The 23682-nt window shown below is 42.6% G+C and overlaps 1 protein-coding gene across 4 annotated transcripts in view; it reads left to right on the forward strand.

Annotated features, from left to right (window-relative positions):
• LOC111953543 (lethal(3)malignant brain tumor-like protein 4) overlaps positions 1-11522 on the forward strand; it is a 128244-nt gene extending 116722 nt beyond the window's left edge. For all 4 annotated transcript variants that reach the window (XM_023972901.2, XM_023972902.2, XM_023972903.2 and 1 more), the window contains 2 exons: positions 7476-7538; positions 9675-11522. In XM_023972901.2, the coding sequence (XP_023828669.1) occupies positions 7476-7538; positions 9675-9830 (219 nt within the window). In that variant the 3' untranslated portion in view covers positions 9831-11522. The remainder of the gene's footprint in view (positions 1-7475; positions 7539-9674) is intronic.
• Positions 11523-23682: the final 12160 nt, after the last annotated feature.

Here is a 23682-nt window from a genome sequence, read left to right on the forward strand (position 1 = left end):
AGGCACACTGAACAGAGACACAGGCAACTGTGGCTTTAGTTAGCCCGTTCGTTCACCATGTTAAGAAACGGGTTAACCGTGCTTTATTACAGTAACCAAGCACCGTAGTACACGTATCAATGTGCAAACTGTACACTTGTATCAATGTGCACCATTACAGGGAAGATAGTTAGGAGAGCGATAGGAGAGTGAGGAAGATTGAAGGATCTGGTCCCCTCAGAGCACAGACTGATGAGAGATGGTCCAGTAGAGGTAACCAAGACTCACAACAGCAATGCACAGTGTTGTGGCACGTTCAGATAGAACTATATGATGTACTGTAAAACAAACCCCTCTGACATGTAGAAAAAGGCATCTTGTCAGTTCTATCTGCAACAGTGTTGTGCCTACCGAATGTGCCCAGGCTTGTCTTGTGACTGCAACCTGCAGAGAGGGGGCAGCACAGAATGTCATTGAGTTGTACCAGAAGATGTTTTATCTTGGCGGTTGTGGGGATTTGGCAGAGTGGAAGGAGCGAGATTGCAGTAGAGAAAAAGAGAGGGAGGGAGAGAGCAGAACTGTAAAGGGATCGACTAGAGGGAGAGGAGCAGTGCTGATATAGGCTTTTATAACACCCACTAACCCCCCCTAAGACTACAGATGTATCCATACTTCACCACCCACGTCCCTTAAATCCAGGGAGTTCAGTAAGTCCTTAGCCGAGGTTCTATAAAGTGAGCCTATAGCTTGATAGCCTTGAGCAGTGCTGAATGGGCACATTTCACTATCACCCATCAGCCATCACTTCTCCAACCTAACCACTAGCTAATTGGGTGGGGTTAGCATTGCACTTTGTACTATCATCCAAAGCTTGAGCATACATTTTTAGTTTGTGTATGTGATCCCTGTGGGAATTTAACTCACGGCCTTGGCGTTGCTAACATCACACTGGTTTGCTAGCAATGCCATTTCCTTTCAACATTAAGCTTGACGTACTCTAATTAAGATACAAGAACCCCAGGAGCTATCTCCTTGGGAGTTAGTTTATCTGCAAGGCTTAGTCTTTAATTCATTGGGTTCATAATCCTGCCAGCCCTTAATCCCCGTCATACAGATATAACATTTTACAGCAACAGGAAATGTACATGTATTATGTGGATTATAATTAATGGACATTTTTGTAGGGTTTGATGAATGTTTCCTTAGGGCCAATCAAAACTGAAAAGTGGAAATTACAAACTTTAGAAGCATTTTTAAACCTCAAATACACAGTTTTCTTTTCCTGCCGCACAGGAAAATTCTCAGCAATAAAATAGTGATCAAATTATTTGTATTTTATTTAACCTTTATTTAACTAGGCAAGTCAGTTAAGAACAAATTYTTATTTACAATGACGTCCTAGGAACAGTGAGTTAACTGCCTTTTTCAGGGGCAGAACGATAGATTTTTACCTTGTCAGTTCAGGGATTCGATCTAGCAACCTTACTGGCCCAATGCTCTAACCACTAGGCTACCTACCTGCCATCCCAATTAAGATCCTACATATGGATCATTACACTCATTCCAATAAAGTTACACCTGTCCTTCTACTCCTACCCCCCCTCACTCTCTCTCTCTGACTCTCAAAGCAAGAGTCAAAGTTCTTTAAAAGTGGTGCTTTCAAATGGAAAAGTCAATGTTTGCCTGGATACCTAGCCCATCATATTTTCCGATGAGCAGAAAAGAGAGGGTGTCCGCAGCCGAGGCAGGGGAGAAGAATCTCTTGTGCCACCCTCCGTGCGAGTATTGGTAGTCACAAAACAGCCATGGGAACAGCCTCGCAAAAATGCTGCTCCATGACCGCTGTTACAGAGTCATCTGGGACTCTGTAACAGGCTTTTTCCTGGTCCACTACCCACTCCTGTCACACTTTAACGCACACTGGCTGGAGAAGTTTACCACCCAAAGATGGCAGATGAAACACTTAGCTGGCTCCCCAATTTGCATTTGTAGTGCTGGAGCACACACTAGGAATTGTACAGTGTGTTAGGGTGAAACTTTGATCAAGTTGTGTGTTGACCAGGATTTACAGTGCCTTCGGAAAGTATTCAGACCCCTTGACTTTTTCCACATTTTGTTACATTACAGCCTTATTCTAAAATGGATTAAATCAAATATTTCCCACAACAATCTACACACAATACCCCATTATGACAAAGCAAAAACAGATTTTTAGATTTTTTTGCTAATTTATCATTTTTTWWAAAACAGATACCTTACATAAGTATTCAGACCCTTTGCTATGGGACTCGAAATTGAGCTCAGGTGCATCCTGTTTCCATTGAGATGTTTCTACAACTTGATTGGAGTCCACCTGTGGTAAATTCAATTGATTGGACATGATTTAGAAAGGCACACACCTGTCTATATAAACTTCCACAGTTGAAAGTGCATGCCAGAGCGAAAACCAAGCCATGAGGTCAAAGGTATTGGCAATAGAGCTCATAAACAAGATTGTGTTGAGGCACAGATCTGGGGAAGGGTACCAAAAAATGTCTGCAGCATTGAAGGTCTCCAAGAACACAGTGGCCTCCATCATTCTTAAATGGAAGAAGTTGGGAACCACCAAGACTTCCTAGAGCTGGCCGCCTTGCCAAACGGAGCAATCAGGGGAGAAGGGCCTTGGTCAGGGAGGTGACCAGTGGTCACTCTGACAGAGCTCCAGAGTTTCTCTGTGTAGATGGGAGAACCTTCCAGAAGGACAACCATCTCTGCAGCACTCCACCAATCAGGCCTATATGGTAGAGTGGCCAGACGGAAGCCACTCCCCAGTAAAAGGCACATGACAGCCCGCTTGGAGTTTGCCAAAAGGCACCTAAAGACTCTCAGACCATGAGAAACAAGATTCTCTGGTCTGATGAAACCAAGATTGAAGTCTTTGGCCTGAATGCCAAGCGTCACGTCTGTAGGAAACCTGACACCATCTCTAAGTTGAAGTGTGGTGGTGGTAGCATCATGCTGTGGGGATGTTTTTCAGCAGTAGGGACTGGGAGACTAGTCAGGATCGAGGGAAAGATGAATGGAGCAAAGTACAGAAAGATCCTTGATGAAAACCTGCTCCAGAGCGCTCAGGACCTCAGACTGGGGTTAAGTTTCACCTTCCAACAGGACAACGACCCTAAGCACACAGCCAAGACAACACAGGTGTGGCTTTGGGACAAATCTCTGAATGTCCTTGTATGGCCCAGCCAGAGCCAGGACTTGTACTCAATCAAACATCTTTCAAGAGACCTGAAAATAGCTGTGCAGCAATGCTCCCCATCCAACCTGACAGAGCTTGAGAGGATCTGCAGAGTGGAATGGGAGAAACTCACCAAATACAGGTGTGCCAAGTTTGTAGCGTCATACCCAAGAAGACTCGAGGTTGTAATCGCTGCCAAAGGTGCTTCAACAAAGTACTGAGTAAAGGGTCTGAATACTTAGGCTTTTTTGCAAACATTTCCAAAACCTGTTTTTGCTTTGTCATTATGGGGTATTGTGTATAGATATATGAGRGAGGGRAAAAACAACTTAATCCATTTTAGAATAAGGCTGTAACGAAATGTGGAAAAAGTCAAGGGGTCTAAATACTTTCCGAATGCACTGTATATGATTGTTTGGGATTTTTCTTCAAAAGCTACAAATTTATGTTGTTGGTAGTTAGTGGGTGATTTGTGTATGCAAAGTATTCTCATTGTTAATAACATCCTCATAGGAACTGGAGAACTGTTTCCGTTCATGAATAATTCCGACACAAATTAAGATTTCTGATTGAATTCCAACCCACTCTAGAAATATGTAATGGAATGTTTTGAACTTCCATAAATGGCACTTAGCTAATAGAGAATTTTACTAATCCTGTCCTGGAGACTACAGTGTGTCGCAGTTCAGATGCCTCTCCTCACTATAATGTGCTGTATACAGACTGACATTTATGCTCTCTAATGTTGAGGCCAGGTATTTGACATGACACTCAGGTAGCAGGCAGTCCTCTGTAGCTAGTGCTAGCAGAATAATTCAGCCCGAATAGACCTACCACTGCAGACCTGGGTTCAAATAGTAATTTGGATTCTGAAAAAATAGAATTAAAGATGCAAACATCACCCATCTGGCACTCTAGGCAGGCTCAATCAAACACTCAAAATATTTAAAGGAAGCCAAATATTACTTGAGCCCAGGTCTGCCTCAGTACAGGCTACTGGCCAGTTGCTTCAAGGCGGCAGCTTTGGGCGCTGCCTTATCAGGATTCTGCATTGCAGATATACAGTGCTTTCAGAAAGTATTCACACCCCTTTAATTTTTCTAAATTTTCTTGTGTTACAGCCTGAATTTAAAATTAATACAATTTAGATTTGTTTGTCACTGGCCTACAGACAATACCCCATAATATCAAAGTAGAATKATGTTTTTCTACATTTTTACAAATTAATTAAAAGCTGAAATGTCTTGAGTCAATAAGTATTCAACCCCTTTGTTATGGCATGCATAAATAAGTTCAGGAGTAAAAATGTGCTTAACAAGTCACATAACTTTAATGGACTCACTCTGTGCAATAATAGTGTTTAACATAATTTTTGAATTGCTACCTCATCTCTGTACCCCACACATACAATTTATCTGTAAGGTCCCTCAGTTGAGTTGTACATTTCAAACATAAATGCAACCACAAAGTCCAGGGAGGTTTTCCAATGCTTCACAAAGAAGGGCACCTATTGGTAGATGGGTAACAAATAAAAAGAAGCAGACATTGAATATCCCTTTAAGCATAGTGAAGTTATTAATTACACTTTGGATGGTGTATCAATACACCCAGTCACTACAAAGATATAGGCATCCGTCCTAACTCAGTTGCCGAAGAGGAAGGAAATCGTTTGGGTAGTTCACCTTGAGGCCAATGGGGACTTTAAAACAGTTTAATGGCCATGATAGGAAACGGAGGATGGATCAACAACATTATAGTTACTCCACAATACTAGCCTAATTGACAGAGTGAAAAGAAGGAAGCCTGTACAGAAAACTAGTATTCCAAAACATGCATCCTGTTTGCAACAAGGCACTAAAGTAATACTGCTTCAGACTGCTTTCCACCAGACTGGAAGATTAACTCACCTTTCAGCCAGACAATAACCTTAAACACAAGCCCAAATCTTCACCGGAGTTGCTTACCAAGAAGACAGTGAATGTTCCAATTGGCCGAGTTACAGTTTTGACATAAAGTCCTGAAAATGGTTGTCTAGCAATGATCACTTTTCACTTTGTCATTATGGGGTATACATTTAATCCATTTTGAATTCAGACTAACACAACAAAATGTGGAACAAGTCAAGAACTGTTCGTTTGGAGCTTCATGGAATGGGTATCCATGGTCGAGCAGCCGCATCACCATGCACAATGCCAAGGGTCGGCTGGAATGGTGTAAAGCTCGCCGCCATTGGACTCAGTTGCAGTGGAAATGCATTCTCTGAAGTGATGAATCACGCTTCACCATCTGGCAGTCCAACGAACAAATCTGGGTTTGGCGGATGCCAGGAGAACGGTACCTGCCTGARTGCATAGTGCCAACTGTAAAGTTTGGTGCAGGAGGAATACTGGTCTAGGGCTGTTTTTCATGGTTCGGGCTAGGTCCCTTAATTCGAGTGAAGGGAAATTTTAACGCTACAGCATACAATGACATTCTAGACAATTCTGTGCTTCCAACTTTCTGGCAACAGTTTGGGGAAGGCCCTTTCCTGTTTCATCATGACAATGCCCCTGTGCAGAAAGTGAGATCCATACAGAAATGGTTTGTCGAAATCGGTGTGGAAGAACTTGACTGGCCTGCACAGAGCCCTGACTTCAACCCTATCGAACACCTTTGGGATGAATTGGAACACCGACTGCGAGCCAGGCCTAATCGCCCAACGTCAGTGCCCGACCTCACTAATGCTCTTGTGGCTGAATGGAAGCAAGTCTCCACAGCAATGTTCCAACATCTAGTGGAAAGCCTTCCCAGAAGAGTGGAGGTTGTTATAGCAGGAAAGGGGGGGACAACTCCATATTATTGCCTGTGATTTTAGAATGAGATATTCAACAAGCAGGTGTCCACATACTTTTGGTCATGTAGTGTATTTGAGGTAGTTATGTAAATGAAGGCAGGGTAGAATGACTAGGCATCAGGCTACATAATAATGAGAAGTACAATAAATAACAGAGTAGCATATGATGAGTGTAAATGTGTTGTCCGTATGCATTTGTGTGTGCATATGCAGTGTATGTGAAGCTGTTTATCACACCCTCATGTAACACGGATGCAGCCGGTGTTCTCTTCACGTGTGGCTTTTGTTTTAGCTGTTGGGGCCATGCTCAATACAATACATATTTTTTTACCCATTTGCACAGAATTGATACATTTGCAGTCAGCACTGGGATTTGAACCGACAACCCTCCGGTTACTGGCCTCATTTCTCTAACCTCGAGGCTACAGCCAACTGTACTGAGATGGTTCAATATGACTCTGAATAAACTGGTTGTTCCGTTGGTGTCCGGTAATTTAGCTTGATGACTAATTTCCATGTTTTCATTATGGTAAGAATGTCCTGACAGAGGAGGAAGAGTTACCTTGTTGTTTTTTGGGGTACTTAATTTAAGTCATTTTCACGAGAAAGTCCTGTGGCACTTTACGCCTCACCATCTTTCATTCGATTTTTTAAAAGCCTCATTTGACAATGTTTTGGCAGGATACAGGTTTTCTAACGGCTATTGTCTTACGTCAGTGGCTTCCAGCAGATTTTCTTCTGTTGTAAAGCAGTCGATATCCATCATACAGGAGCTTCTTACGCTCTCTGACCCCCCTTTATTCCCTTGGCTGTTATCCCAGTAACAGTTGCAGTCAGGCCCGCTAGAACCCCAGCTACCCTGGGCTATTATTGGAAGTTTCCAAACCCCTCTTCAGAAAGTTTGAGTTTGCTCACTCTTTCCAACTCCTGTAGCTTAAGTGGTTCAATAGAAGCCCAAGGAGGCACTGGATATGTGCAGCTTTGGATTGAACGCTATCCCTTCACTTTGAGTCTACACTTTGATTTGTTCATGTTTTGACTGCTTTTTAAGCCGTCTTTTTGTATTGATGGAATGGCAATATCACTAGCTTCTTTAGCGCATCAGGAAATGTCAGTGCCCACAGGCAAACACGCTCTCAGTATCAACATGATTTGTTCTTCTTAGTGGTAATAATTAGACTGTAGCTTCACACATCACTCACTGATCCCCTTATGTCTGTTGATTTTCCATTAACAGTTACAACCCCTCATCATAAGGCCTACATAACATTGTCATAACAATGACATAACGGATGTCATAACCAGTCATGACTTGTGGTGTTGGCCTTATGACTGGGAAGGTTCAAACAAAGTGTTACTATGGTAACTCCACCAGATGCTCTCCATTGAGATGGTCTCCCAAACACTAACCGGTGTGTCTGTCTTCTACATGTCTTTGTCCAGGTGGCTGACTTCATCCACTCTCTTCACGGCTGTGATGAACAAGCCAAGCAGTTCAAAGAGGAGGTAAGAGATGACACACCCTCTATCCACCCTCTGGTCCCCCTCCTCTAATCCCCCTCTAGTTGCCCTCTAGACCCCTCTGGCCCCTCTCTAATCTCCCTCTAGTCCCCTTCTAATCTCCCTCTAGTCCCCTTCTGGTCCACCTCTGGCACCGCTCTAGTCCCCCCTGGTCCCCCTCTAGTCCCCCCTGGCCCCCCTCTGATACCCCTCTAGCCTCTCTGGTCCCCGTCCTCTAGTCCCTTTTGGCCCCCCTCTAGTCCTTCTGCCCCCCTCTAGTCCCCTCTGGCCCCCTCTAGTCCCCTATGGCCCCTCTAGTCCCCTCTGGTCTCTCTCTGGCCCCCTTCTAATCCCCTCTGGTCTCTATCTGGCCCCCTCTGGCCCCCCTCTAATCCCCTCTTGTATCTCTCTGGTCCCCCTCTAGTCCCCTCTAGTCCTTCTCTAGTCCCCCCCGTCCGAAGTAATCTAAATAGTTTTAATGCTAACCCTCCTCCATACGGCTAAACTAATGAGGGGAAACAGGTGTGGAGTAGCCTTTGCCCGTATAGTTGTTAGGCTGCTGTCTGCAACAAAACACCTAGTTCACTCTGGCCCCCCTCTGGCCCACCTCTAGTCCCCTCTGGCCCCCCTATAATCCCCTCTGGTATCTCTCTGGCCCCCTCTAATCCCCTCTGGTATCTCTCTGGTCCCCCTCTAGTCCCCTCTGGTATCTCTCTGGCCCCCTCTAGTCCCCTCTGGCCCCCCTCTAATCCCCTCTGGTATCTCTCTGGCCCCCCTCTAGTCCCCTCTGGCCCCCTCTAATCCCTCTTGGTATCTCTCTGGCACCCCTCTAGTCCCATCTGGCACCCCTCTAGCCCCTCTGGTCCCCGTCCTCTAGTCCCTTCTGGCCCCCTCTAGTCCACTCTGGCCCCCTCTAGTCCCCTCTGGTCCCCGTCCTCTAGTCCCTTCTGGCCCCCCTCTAGTCCACTCTTCTAGTCCCCTCTGGCCCCTCTTGGTATCTCTCTGGCCCCCCTCTAATCCCCTCTGGTCTCTATCTGGCCCCCTCTAGTCCCTCTGCCCCCTCTAATCCCCTCTTGTATCTCTCTGGCCCCTTCTAATCCCTCTGGTATCTCTCTGGTCCCCCTCTAGTCCCCCCGTCCGAAGTAATCTAAATAGTTTAATGCTAACCTCCACCATACGGCCTAAACTAATGAGGGGAAACAGGTGTGGAGTAGCCTTTGCCCGTATAGTTGTTAGGCTGCTGTCTGCAACAAAACACTCTAGTTCACTCTGGCCCCCTCTAGTCACATCTGGCCCCCCTCTAGTTCCCTCTGCCCCCCTCTAGTCCCCTCTGGCCCCCCTCTAATCCCCTCTGGTATCTCTCTGGTCCCCCTTGTCCCCTCTGGCCCCCTCTAATCTCCTCTGGTATCTCTCTGACCCCCTCTACTCCCCTCTGGTATCTCTCTGGCCCCCTCTAATCCCCTCTGGTATCTCTCTATGTCCCCCTCTAGTCCCCTCTAGTCCTTCTCTAGTCCCCCCCGTCCAAAGTAATCTAAATAGTTTTAATGCTAACCCTCCACCATACGGCTAAACTAATGAGGGTAAACAGGTGTGGAGTAGCCTTTGCCCGTGTGTAGTTGTTAGGCTGCTGTCTGCAACAAAACACTCAGAGAAATAGATTCTCTTCCTTCGTCTTCACTATGTTTGGTCCACTATGTTTGGTTTGTTTGAGTTGATAATTATACCAAGGTAAGGAGACATGACTGGAATCCAAAGCAATTCATTAAATGCTAGTAGCAGTAGCGATTAGCATTCCGAGCACAGCCATCTTTGCCTCAGCTAATCTGACTACAGTATTTGCCATCGCTCTCTTGGTCATTAAAATCCCTTTTTCACCAATCCCAGTTAACACTCCACAGTTGTGCTTTTTACATACACAAGATGTGAGTTGCACGTTTAGTCGTTGAACAAGCATTCACCATCTGATCCAACTGATAAATACATGATTACCGTTTCATAAATTATCAAACGGCTCATACTCTCAGATAAGATCTGTAGCCCTTAGAGAGTGAGAGGGATTTTTTTTCTAAGTCTCACTGGGTTCAATTGACTGCATATCAGCTGTTGACCCATGCTGTAATCTGATTGGTTGTCGTCCAACAGCAAATTGACGGGAAAGCCTTCTTGCTGCTGACCCAGCGCGACATCGTCAAGATCATGAGCGTGAAACTCGGTCCTGCCCTCAAGATATACAACTCCATCCTGATGTTCAAGCACGCTGAGGACAACCAATCGGCAGCTGGCAACGCCAACACATGAAGCATTGGAAGCCACACCCACCAGGCCCACCCTATGTGTCTGTCAAACACATAGATTTACTGTATGGATTCATTCCAAGATCCCTGACCCCTGACTCCTGCTCCTTCACCTTGGCCTACAGGCATTTTAGTTAAAGGACTATAAATTTAACTAAAGCCGCTACATGATCTGTCCAGACCGATGGACTTTCAGGTTTGTGTGTGTGCATGTGCGTGCGTGCGTGCGTGTGTGTGCGTGTGTGTGTCTTCTTCCTTGGACACAGCCTCTAATTCTGCCTTTAATACTCAAATGTAGGTGTCATGAAGGTCAACTCAACAAAACCCGCATTTACAGCTACACAGCACAGTTTTCTATGTCTTTTACGCTGTAGCTTCTCCATGCTCTACTTTTCTCCTTCAGGATCAAAGAAGTGACAATCACCACCAACAGTACAAAGCCGTGTACTACATCATGACAAACTGTGCTTTTTCTGGGTCATCACGGTGCTATGTGTATTCCGATTACAGTCTACATCACAGTACTGGAGTTGACTTCTGGTACTACCAGCTTACGATCTCTGTCTATCGACTCAAACAGGGATACATATTCCAAACGTCTCTGCCATTTTGATTTGTTTTGATTCTATTTTATATAAATGTTATGTCACTACCTATATCAACTCACCTATATTTATTGTGAAAAATATCTTGGTGTTTGCATAGTTGAAGGAAATTAATATATTATATATGAGCAAATTGTTTTACATTTTATTTGATAATATATTGCACATTAGAAGAACGAAAAATAACCTTACTTAAGTTTTGGAAAATGTAAAACCATGGGATAGCTTTGAGCTGAAGATAGTCTAAATAAGTATAATTTATGTTATTATAATGTTAAGGTAGTTAAGATATCTTATGTAGTCTTACTTTCTGTGGTACTGCAGCTCGAGACAATAGCCATGTACGTTTATCATTATTTACCTTTTGATCCATACTCGTTGAAAAGGACCAATATTGTATTTTTTGTTCTCCTTCATTTTCATTTTTGCTCTCCTTTTTACTATTGGGGTAAGTTTTCTCACAGTCCTGATAGGTTGAAGTTGTTTTCTTATTATCAAAGAACAGCATACTTGATCTTCTGCACAATTAAGAGTTTAATCGTATATTTTGCTATAACTTGGAAGTTAAGCTATATGTTGAAACAGCTGTGCTATATCATTTGTTCTCTAGTCTTAATATAAATGTTTCTACTAAATTTCAACTGAACTCCATTGAAACTTCAGGAATATGAAGAAACCGTTTACTGTACTTTCTGCTTTTTTCCTATAGGGACTTTCTCTCTATCCCAAAATGTCAAGCATCCGGAAATGTATATTTTATTCTGATGCTGCTTGTCTTTCTCAATGCTGTAACCTGCAGGACTGCTGTTTAGTGCATGGACAATACTGCTACATCTTGGTACAACCTCCAATATGGAGTTGGATATCTGCCCTTAACATATTCTACACGTATTTAGGAGACTCACAATCTATTTTGGCGGATATCTACCTCCATATATCGACCACTTATCTATGAAAATGACAACTAATTGAACCATAAAGATGTGTTGTACATATTTGTAAACCCTGTTTCTTACACTGAATTTACACTTTGTACAACTCATTGGATTCAGATCACATGACTTCACAATCCAAATAAACAGTGCAAAGTCCCTGCCGTCTCCACACTCCGTTTTAGTTCTCCTCAAGACAGTTTTGCATTATTTATTGTTTATTTGACCACTACAGTGCGAAGGCTGCACGCCCATTTCCAATTTCCAAGGTCCCCCTTGACATTATGTACAAAAATGGAAATGAATGGACTGTGGCTGGGATTTATTCAACTGCAGATAGTGGTCTTCCGGATGGCACTTTCTATTTGATTTGCACAGCAGCGTGTTTCGGATGGTTAATTTAGATACTGGCAGTCCTGTGGTGTGACATATTCAGTTCTGACTGCAAACCAGTCATCCACTGCTGCAAAACCAGACTGACAATTTCAGGGACACACTGCTGTGAAAATCAAACACACTTTGCACTCCAATTTCTCTCTGTGACCACCCTGAAAGGGACGGAAGGTCAACATGACATTGACCCATACTCTACTTAAAACCAGGTTCACAGAAATACATCTCAGTCCTGTACTATACATGGAAGCAGCAGAACTGATGATGCAAGACCAAGATACTTCATACATTATTCAAACAAAATTTTAAGAAAACAATGTGCTTGTTCAGTATCCCAGAACTATGCCTCCAGGACATATTAATACCTATTATGAATATATTGAATTGAATACAATAGATTGGATATTTCTATACTTACATGAAAACACACTGACTCAAAAAAATAGAAAGCACATGAACATGGCTGGTATAGAGTGTTTTGATGTAACCCCAAGGGCATTTGACCCCAGGAGAGTGTGGTGGCACATCCCACATCATATGCAGGCTTTATCCTCTGTAGCCCTAAAATTCAACTTGGGACCTTGAAGCCAGTTCCACTGCATTTTTTTTCATTGTTGCCCTCTAATCAGGGACTGATTTAGACCTGGGACACCAGGTGTGTGCAATTAATTATCAGGTAGAACAGAACCAGCAGGCTCCGCACCTCAGAAGGTAAGAGTTGAATACCTGATGCTCTATAGTAGGAGTCTTATTTAATGTTCTTTCTCTTGGTGTAGTGTGTGCAGTAAGCCTATGTATCAAAGCTATATTCATGTTATCCTCTTATAGAAATTGTAGGTGGTTGTCTCCAGGAGCCCTTGGACCCAAGCTCGTTTATATAAAAAATATATATACTGCAACAACAACAACAAAATATATATACACAGTGCCTTGCAAAAGTATTCAGACCCCTTGGAAATGTTCACATTTTGTGTTACAAAGTAGGATTAAAATAGATTGAGTTGTCTTTTTTCTGTCAACAATCTACACAGAATATTCTGTAATGTCAAAGTGGAAGACAAATTCAAAAAATGAAATAACTAAAATATAGTTGTTGCATAAGTATTCAACTCCCTTAGTCAATACATGTTAGAAACACCTTTCCCATTGATTACAACTGTGAGTCTTCTTGGGTAAGTCTAATGTTTAAGAGATTTCCACAACTGTATTATGCAATATTTGCTCATTATTCTTTTAAAAATGATTTAAGCTCTATCAAGATGTTGGGGATCTGGGCTAGACAGCAACTTTCAAGTCTTGCCATAGATTTTCATGCAGATTTAATTCAAAACTGTAACTTGGCCACTCAGGAACATTCTTCTTGGTAAGCAACTCCAGTGTAGATTTGGCCTTGTCTTGTAGATTTGGCCTTGTCTTGTAGATTATTGTCCTGCTGAAAGGTGAATTCCTCTTCCAGTCTCTGGTGTAAAGCAGACTGAAGCAAGTTTTCCTCTATGATTTTGCCTGTGCTTAGCTCCATCCTGTTTCTTTTTATCCTGGGGGAAAAAAACAGTATTTGCCAATGTCAAGCATACCCATACCATCATGCAGCCACCACCATGCTTGAAAATAAGGAAGCAGTTACTCTGTGTTGTGTTGGATTTTCCCCGAACATAGGCTTTGCATTTAGGTCAAAAAGTGTGTTCCTTTGCTGTGTTTTTTCTTCTTCTTCAGTATTACTTTAGTGCCTTGTTGCAAACAAGATGCATGTTTTGGAATATTTTGTATTCTATATATATGTATTTTTCTTTTCACTCTCTGTAATTTAGGTCATTATTGTGGCGTCACTACAATGTTGATCCATTGATCCGTTTTCTCCCATCACAGCCATTGAACTCTGTAGCTGTATTAAAATCATGGTAACATCCCTGAGCCGTTTCATTCCTGTCTTGCAGCTCAGTTCAGAAAGATGACTATCTTTAATGCGTCTGGTTTAATTCATAATACACAGCATAGTTATTAACATGACCAAAGAGATATTCAATGTCTGATATGTTGTTGTTACCCATCTACCAATCACTGCCCTTCTTTATGAGGCTTTCAAAAAGCTCCCTGATCTTAGTAGTTGAATTTGTGCTTGAAATTCAATACTTGACTGAGGACCTTAGATGTATGTATGGAGGACAGAGGAAGGGTTGGTCATAAAGAAATTATGTCAACCCCTATTATTTCAGTGAGTCCATGTAACTTATGTGATTTGTTAATTACTCCTGAACTAATTCAGGCTTGCCTAAACAAAGAGATTGAATACTCATATTTTAGTTATTGAATGTTTTATATATCAAAAAATAATAATTCCTCCACTTTGACATTACAGAGTATTTTGTGTAGATTGTTGACCAAAAATAACAAATCCATTTTAATCCCACTTTATGACAATAAAATGTGAAGAAATCCAAGGGGTCTGAATACTTTTGCAAGACATTGTATACACTGAGTATACAAAACATTAGGAACCACCTGCTCTTTCCATGACATAGACTGACCAGGTGAATCCAGGTGAAAGCTATGATTCCTTATTGATGTCACATGTTAAATCCACTTTAATCAGTGTAGATCATTGGTTAAAGAAGGATTTTAAACCTCGAGAAAATTTAGATGTGGATTGTGTATGCGTGCCATTCAGAGGGTGAATGGGTAACACAAAATATTTAAGAGCCTTTGAAGGGGTGTGGTAGTAGGTGCCATGCGCACCAGTTTGAGATCAACGTCGAACTACAACGCTGCTGGGTTTTTCATGCTCAACATTTTCCCATGTATGTCAAGAATGGTCCATCACCCAAAGGACATCCAGCCAACTTGACTCAACTGTGAGAAGCATTGCAGTCAACATGAGCCAGCATCCCTGTGAAACGCTTTCGACACCTTGTCAAGTCTATGTCAAGACGAATTGAGGCTGTTCGAGGGCAAAAGGGGGTGCATCTCAAAATTAGGAAGGTGTTCCTAATGTTTTGTACACTCAGTGTGTGTATATATGTATGTATATTTATATATATGTGTGTATATATAGTGTATATATGTATGTGTATGTATGTGTATATATACAGTTGAAGTCGGAAGTTTACATACACTTAGGTTGGAGTCATTAAAACAAATTTTTCAACCACTCCACAAATTTCTTGTTAACAAACTAAGTCGGTTAGGACATCTACTTTGTGCATGACACAAGTAATTTTTCCAACAATTGTTTACAGACCGATTATTTCACTTATAATTCACTGTATCACAATTCCAGTGGGTCAGAAGTTTACATACACTAAGTTGACTGTGCCTTTAAACAGCTTGGAAAATTCCAGAAAAGGATGTCATGGCTTTAGAAGCCTCTGTTAAACTAATTGACATCATTTGAGTCAATTGGAGGTGTACCTGTGGATGTATTTCAAGGCCTACCTTCAAACTCAGTGCCTCTTTGCTTGACATCATGAGAAAATCAAAAGAAATCAGCCAAGACCTCAGAAAATATATTGTAGACCTCCACAAGTCTGGTTCATCCTTGAGAGCAATTTCCAAACGCCTGAAGGTACCACGTTCATCTGTACAAACAATAGTACGCAAGTATAAACACCATGGGACCACGCAGCCGTCATACCGCTCAGGAAGGAGATGCATTCTGTCTCCTAGAGATGAACGTACTTTGGTGCAAATTACTTTGGTGCAATAGGCCCACTCRGCAAGGAAGAAGCCGCTGCTCCAAARCCACCATTAAAAAGCCAGACTACGGTTTGCAACTGCACATGGGGACAAAGATCGTACTTTTTGGAGAAATATCCTCTGGTCTGATGAAACAAAAATAGAACTGTTTGGCCATAACGACCATCATTGTGTTTGGAGGAAAAAGAGGGATGCTTGCAAGCCGAAGAACACCATCCCAACCGTGAAGCACAGGGGTGGCAGCATCATGTTGTGGGAGTGCTTTGCTGCAGGAGGGATTGGTGCACTTCACAAAATAGATGGCATCATGAGGAAAGAAAATTATGTGGATATATTTCCACGTTGTAGAATAATAGTGAAGACATCAATGCTATGAAATATCACATATGGAATCATGTAGTAACCCAAAAAAGTGTTTAAACAAATCAAAATATATTTTTGATTTTAGATTCTTCAAAGTAGCCACCCTTGAACGGAAGATCTCCACATGTGTGGTTCCAACTGTGAAGCATGGAGGAGGAGGTGTGATGTTGTGGGGGTGCTTTGCTGGTGACACTGTCAGTGATTTATTTAGAATTCAAGGCACACTTAACCAGCATGGCTACCACAGCATTCTGCAGTGATACGCCATCCCATCTGGCTTGCGCTTAGTGGGACTATCTTTTGTTTTTTAACAGGACAATGACTCAAAACACACCTCCAGGCTGTGTAAGAGCTATTTGACCAAGATGGAGAGTGATGGTGATACATCAGATGACCTGGCCTCCACACTCACCCGACCTCAACCCAATTGAGATGGTTTGGGATGAGTTGGACCACAGAGTGAAGGAAAGCAGCCAACAAGTGCTCCGCATATTTGGGAACTCCTTCAAGACTGTTGGAAAAGCATTCCTCATGAAGCTGGTTGAGAGAATGCCAAGTGTGGAAAGCTATCATCAAGGCAAAGGGTGGCTACTTTGAAGAATCTCAAATATAAAACATATTTTGATTTGTTTAACACTTTTTTGGTTAATACATGATTCCATATGTTGTCTTGGGGCGGCAGGTAGCCTAGTGGTTAGAGCGTTGGGCCAATAACCAAAAGGTTGCTGGATTGAATCCCCGAGCTGACAAGGTAAAAATATGTTGTTCTGCCCCTGAACAAGTAAGTAACAAGTAAATAAGAATTTGTTCTTAACTGACTTGCCTGGTTAAATAAAAAAATATGTGTAATTTCATGGTTTTGATGTCTTCACTGTTTTTCTACAATGTAGAAAATAGTAAAAATAAAGAAAAACCCTTGAGTGAGTAGTTGTGTCCAAACCTTTGACTGGTATATTATTTTTTTATTCAACCACACGTACACATGGCTTTTGTATTGTAAATTTGTGTAGATTTGTAATGTCATGTAATATTTTGAATTGTATATAACTGCCTTAATGTTGCTGGACCCCAGGAAGAGTAGCTGCTGCCTTTGCAGCAGCTAATGAGGATCCTTAATAAAGACAAATGCATACCACAGGAGTCTGCTCTCAATGTTCAAAATATACAGAGAGCATAATTTAGCCCCAGAGGATCAATAGTTTAAAAATTGTTTTATTGTGGATTAGGTTTTATCACAAGCAAGTACAGGTAACTGCCAAAATAAAGGAAACACCAACATGAAAGGGAAAGGGGGATACCTTGTCAGAAGCATCTTAATCGGGTGTTGTTGGGCCACCACAAGCTGCCAGAACAGCTTCAAAGCACCTCGACATAGATTCTACAATGTGCCTCTAAACCATGCCAGGAAAATGCACCCAACCCATAATATACTTTGAATTCCCTAATTTATTCAAGTGTTTCCTTTATTTTGTTAGCTACCGGTGTGCCTACAGTCGGGAAGGCCGCATATAATCCATAGAAGGGTTTTGGAACCTCTTACTGTGGAAATTGAAGTGTTAAACTCATTGGTACACTAGCAATGGCTGCCAGTCCTGACTTGAATGGGAACTGCCATCTATGGATTGTAGAAAACCTAGCTCTGGGTCCTATGACTTCTTAATCCGGCCCTGATTGTCTCTTACAGTGTGTTTGGATGCAATTATGTTCTGCACAGAACTGTATGTGGTGGCTCGAGAAACAATGCCTCTGTGTGACTTAATATCTTCCCACTGACTTTGTAATTTAGAAAATTTCTTTAACTCCATGCTATTCAAGTAATGCTAGCAGGAGGTAGTCTTAGGCTTAAACAAGTCTACCACAGTGTTCATTTGATTATAGCGCTACTGAGAATGAAGATATAGAGTCCCTTTGGAAAGTTTTCAGACCACTTGACTTTTTCCACATTGTGTTACATTACAGCCTTAATCTAAAATTAAATAAATAAAAATACTCACCAATCTACAGAAATACCTTATGTACATAAGTATTCAAACCCTTTGCTATGAGAATTGAAATTGAGCTCAGGTACATCCTGTTTCCATTGATCATCCTTGAGACGTTTCTACAACTTGATTGGAGTCCACCTTGGGTAAATTCAGTTGATTGGACATGATTTGGAAAGGCACACACCTGTCTATGTAAGGTCCCACAGTTGACAGTGCATGTCAAAGCACAAACCAAGCCAAGAGGTCGAAGGAATTGTCCGTAGAGCTTCGAGGCACAGATCTGGGGAAGGGTACCAAAAACGTTTTGCAGCATTGAAGGTCCCCAAGAACACAGTTGCCTCCATCATTCTTAAATGGAAGAAGTTTGGAACCACCAAGACTCTAGAGCTGGCCTCCCGGCCAAACTGAGCAATCGGGGGAGAAGAGAGGTGCCCAAGAATCCAATACTCACTCTGACAGAGCTCTAGGGTTCCTCTGTGGAGATGGGAGAAACTTCCAGAATGACAACCATCTCCGCAGCACTCCACCAATCAGGCCTTTATGGTAGAGTGGCCAGACGGAAGCCACTCCTCAGTAAAAGGCACATGACAGCCCGCTTGGAGTTTGCTAAAAGGCACCTAAAGATTCTCAGACCATGAGAAACAAGATTCTCTGGTATGATGAAACCAATATTAAACTTTTTGGCCTGAATGACAAGCGTCACGTCTGTAGGAAACCTAGCACGATCCCTACGGTGAAGAATGGTGGTGGCAGCATTATGCTGTGGGGATGTTTTTCAGCGGCAGGGACTGGGAGACTAGTCCGGATCGAGGCAAAGATGAAAGATGAAAGAGAGATCCTTTATGAAAACCTGCTCCAGAGCGCTCAGGACCTCAGACTGGGGCTAAGATTCACCTTCCAACAGAACAACGACCCTAAGCACACAGCCAAGACAATGCAGGTGTGGCTTCGGGAAAAGTCTCAGAACCCAGCCAGAACCCRGACTTGAACCCGATCTAACGATCTAACAACTCTGAGTGGATCTGCAGCTAAGAATGGGAGAAACTCCCCAAATACAGGTGTGCCAAGCTTGTAGCGTCATATCCAATAAGACTCGAGGCTGTAATCGCTGCCAAAGGTGCTTCAACAAAGTACTGAGTAAAGGGTCTGAATACTTATGTAAATGTCATATTTCATTTATTTATTTTATTAGCAAAAATTATTGGCCCAACGCTCTAACCACTAGGCTACCTGCCGCCCCAAGACGACATATGGAATCATGTAGTAACCAAAAAAGTGTTAAACAAATCAAAATATGTTTTATATTTGAGATTCTTCAAAGTAGCCACCCTTTGCCTTGATGATAGCTTTCCACACTTGGCATTCTCTCAACCAGCTTCATGAGGAATGCTTTTCCAACAGTCTTGAAGGAGTTCCCAAATATGCGGAGCACTTGTTGGCTGCTTTCCTTCACTCTGTGGTCCAACTCATCCCAAACCATCTCAATTGGGTTGAGGTCGGGTGAGTGTGGAGGCCAGGTCATCTGATGTATCACCATCACTCTCCATCTTGGTCAAATAGCTCTTACACAGCCTGGAGGTGTGTTTTGAGTCATTGTCCTGTTAAAAAACAAAAGATAGTCCCACTAAGCGCAAGCCAGATGGGATGGCGTATCACTGCAGAATGCTGTGGTAGCCATGCTGGTTAAGTGTGCCTTGAATTCTAAATAAATCACTGACAGTGTCACCAGCAAAGCACCCCCACAACATCACACCTCCTCCTCCATGCTTCACAGTTGGAACCACACATGTGGAGATCTTCCGTTCAAGGGTGGCTACTTTGAAGAATCTAAAATCAAAAATATATTTTGATTTGTTTAAACACTTTTTTGGGTTACTACATGATTCCATATGTGATATTTCATAGCATTGATGTCTTCACTATTATTCTACAACGTGGAAATATATCCACATAATTTTCTTTCCTCATGATGCCATCTATTTTGTGAAGTGCACCAATCCCTCCTGCAGCAAAGCACTCCCACAACATGATGCTGCCACCCCTGTGCTTCACGGTTGGGATGGTGTTCTTCGGCTTGCAAGCATCCCTCTTTTTCCTCCAAACACAATGATGGTCGTTATGGCCAAACAGTTCTATTTTTGTTTCATCAGACCAGAGGATATTTCTCCAAAAAGTACGATCTTTGTCCCCATGTGCAGTTGCAAACCGTAGTCTGGCTTTTTAATGGTGGYTTTGGAGCAGCGGCTTCTTCCTTGCYGAGTGGGCCTATTGCACCAAAGTAATTTGCACCAAAGTACGTTCATCTCTAGGAGACAGAATGCATCTCCTTCCTGAGCGGTATGACGGCTGCGTGGGTCCCATGGTGTTTATACTTGCGTACTATTTGTTTGTACAGATGACGTGGTAACCTTCAGGCGTTTGGAAATTTGCTCTCAAGATGAACCAGACTTGTGGAGGTCTACAATACTATTTTCTGAGGTCTTGGCTGATTTCTTTGATTTTTCTCATGATGTCAAGCAAAGAGCAACTGAAAGTTTTGAAGGTAGGCCTTGAAATACATCCACAGGTACACCTCCCACACAGGTGTGGCTTGTTCGGGAAAAGTCTCAGAACCCAGCCAGAACCCAGACTTGAACCCGATCTACGATCTAACAACTCTGAGTGGATCTGCAGCTAAGATGGGAGAAACTCCCCAAATACAAGGTGTGCCAAGCTTGTAGCGTCATATCCAATAAGACCGAGGCTGTAATCGCTGCCAAGGTGCTTCAACAAAGTACTGAGTAAAGGGTCGAATACTTATGTAAATGTCATATTTCATTTATTTTATTTTATTAGCCAAAAATTTCTAAAAACTGTTTTTGCTTTGTCGTTATGGGTTAATTGTGTGTAGAATTGGTGAGGGAAAAAATATTATTCTAAACTCAATTTATGAGAAACAGGGCTGTAACCTAAAGAATTGTCTACAGGGGTTAAAGGTACTGGTAGACAATGTACCGGGGTAAAGGTTTTAGATAGTTCTATCCTAGTGACCCATGAAATGTTATATAGCATTGTTTTCTAACTGTTATGTGTAAATGGGCGGAGTGACGACGTAACAAAATAATGGAAATAATGACATGCCGGGTTAAAGATGGGGAAAATTGATGGTGTAATTTCGCTCAATGCAATGTTTCCCTTTGTATCGCCCTCTCTCTCATTCCCTACACGGCTTCTCATTAAGTCCTCCTCCCTCTTTTCCCACTCTCACTCTACCCCTCATATGGTTCAATTATCTTACACACACACATTCATCACGTTACATTAACAACTTATTATATGGCATTATGAATTCATGACGAGTCGCCCTGGCAACATCCCCGAGGTTGCACAAACATAGAATAACACTACGCTACTGTATGTGTAACCAAACTCTCCCTTCAGCCCTCGGTCAAAGCAGAGAGTTCTGCTGATTAGGATCTTTCTATGAGTGCTATGGGAATATTCTGGCCGCAGGGCAATTTAATGTCTCATATCTCCCCATGGCTGTGTGGAAGTGGAAGAAAGAGTCAAAGGCATTTAATGGTTTTACAGCAGCTGAAACAGGTAAGTACAAAGCAATCAGACCAAGAACATATTTAGCGTGGAACTGGATTCCTGCCTCCCAGGTGCCTTTAGTGGAAAGAAATGCAAAGGCAGACATGAACATCCCTCGGGAGAGAGAGGAACCCCTGAGATACAGTGGGGCAAAAAAGTATTTAGTCAGCCACCAATTGTGCAAGTTCTCTCACTTAAAAAAGATGAGAAGAGGCCTGTAATTTTCATCATAGGTAACACTTCAACTATGACAGACAAAATGAGAAAAAAAAATCCAGAAAATCACATTGTAGGATTTTTAATTTATTTATTTGCAAATTATAGTGGAAAATAAGTATTTGGTCATAACAAAAGTTTATCTCAATACTTTGTTATATACCCTTTGTTGGCAATGACAGAGGTCAAACGTTTTCTGTAAGTCTTCACAAGGTTTTCACACACTGTTGCTGGTATTTTGGCCCATTCCTCCAATGCAGATCTCCTCTAGAGCAGTGATGTTTTGGGGTTGTTGCTGGGCAACACAGACTTTCAACTCCCTCCAAAGATTTTCTATGGGGTGAGATCTGGAGACTGGCTAGGCCACTCCAGGCCCTTGAAATGCTTCTTACGAAGCCACTCCTTCGTTGCCCGGGCGGTGTGTTTGGGATCATTGTCACTGAAAGACCCAGCCACGTTTCATCTTCAATGCCCTTGCTGATGGAAGGAGGTTTCACTCAAAATCTCATGATACATGGCCCCATTCATTCTTTTCCTTTACACGGATCAGTTGTCCTGGTCCCTTTGCAGAAAAACAGCCCCAAAGCATGATTGTTTCCACCCCCATGCTTCACAGTAGGTATGGTGTTCTTTGGATGCAACTCAGCATTCTTTGTCCTCACAAACATGACGAGTTGAGTTTTTACCAAAAAGTTATATTTTGGTTTTCATCTGACATTCTCCCAATCTTCTTCTGATCATCCAAATGCTCTCTAGCAAAATTCAGACGGCCTGGACATGTACTGGCTTAAGCAGGGGGACACGTCTGGCAATGCAGGATTTGAGTCCCTGGCGGCGTAGTTATGTTACTGATGGTAGGCTTTGTTACTTTGGTCCCAGCTCTCTGCAGGTCATTCACTAGGTCCCCTGTGTGGTTCTGGGATTTTTGCTCACCGTTCTTGTGATCATTTTGACCCCACGGGGTGAGATCTTGCGTGGAGCCCAGATCGAGGGAGATTATCAGTGGTCTTGTATGTTCTCCATTTCCTAATAATTGCTCCCACAGTTGATTTCTTCAAAACCAAGCTGCTTACCTATTGCAGATTCAGTCTTCCCAGCCTGGTGCAGGTCTACAATTTTGTTTCTGGTGTCCTTTGACAGCTCTTTGGTCTTGGCCATAGTGGAGTTTGGAGTGTGACTGTTTGAGGTTGTGGACAGGTGTCTTTTATACTGATAACAGTTCAAACAACGGTGCCATTAATACAGGTACTGAGTGGAGGACAGAGGAGCCTCTTAAAGAAAAGTTACAGGTCTGTGAGAGCCAGAATCTTGCTTGTTTGTATGTGACCAAATACTTATTTTCCAACCATAATTTGCAAATAAATTCATTAAAAATCCTACAATGTGATTTTCTGGATTTCTTTCCTCATTTTGTCTGTCATAGTTGAAGTGTACTATGATGAAAATTACAGGCTTTCTCTCATCTTTTTTAAGTGGGAGAACTTGCACAATGGTGGCTGACTAAATACTTTTTTGCCCCACTGTATGTGTGTGTGTCTGTGTGTGTGCGTGCGGGCGGGCTAATGCCGTGTGTACGTGCATGTTCTTGGAGGTATTGAGGCACCTGCGAGCAGGAGAATGAATGATTGTCGGTATGTTCTGACAAACAGAGGCTATAAGCTGCAGCATAAGCTGCTCACATAAAAGGCGGAGGAGGTTTGGCTTTATTAGGCTCTTTCTAGGCACATAGGTGGCTTCCACAGCACCAGTGGCTGGTTCAACAACCTGGACCTTGTTACCAGCAAGCTTCTCTCGTCTTTGAATCCAAGCTTATCTGGTAAATTGCTGGCTTGGTGTTATGTGGAGTTTGAATTTCAAAGGGCTTCTGTCACGACTTCCACCGAAGGTGGCTCGTCTCCCTGTTCGGGTGGCGCTCGGCGGTCATCGTCGCCGGCCTACTAGCTGCCACCGATCCCTTTTCTTTTTCGTTTAGTTTTGTCTGTCTTGTGTTACCTGTGTCTAGTTTAGACTAATCAGTGGGGTATTTAATCTCGCCCTACCTGCTAGGTTTTGTGCGGGATTGTTTGTGTTACTGTTGTGGCTTGGGTTGCGTTTTTCCC

The sequence above is a fragment of the Salvelinus sp. IW2-2015 genome, linkage group LG27, assembly GCF_002910315.2.
Source record: "Salvelinus sp. IW2-2015 linkage group LG27, ASM291031v2, whole genome shotgun sequence".
NCBI lineage: Eukaryota > Metazoa > Chordata > Actinopteri > Salmoniformes > Salmonidae > Salvelinus > Salvelinus sp. IW2-2015.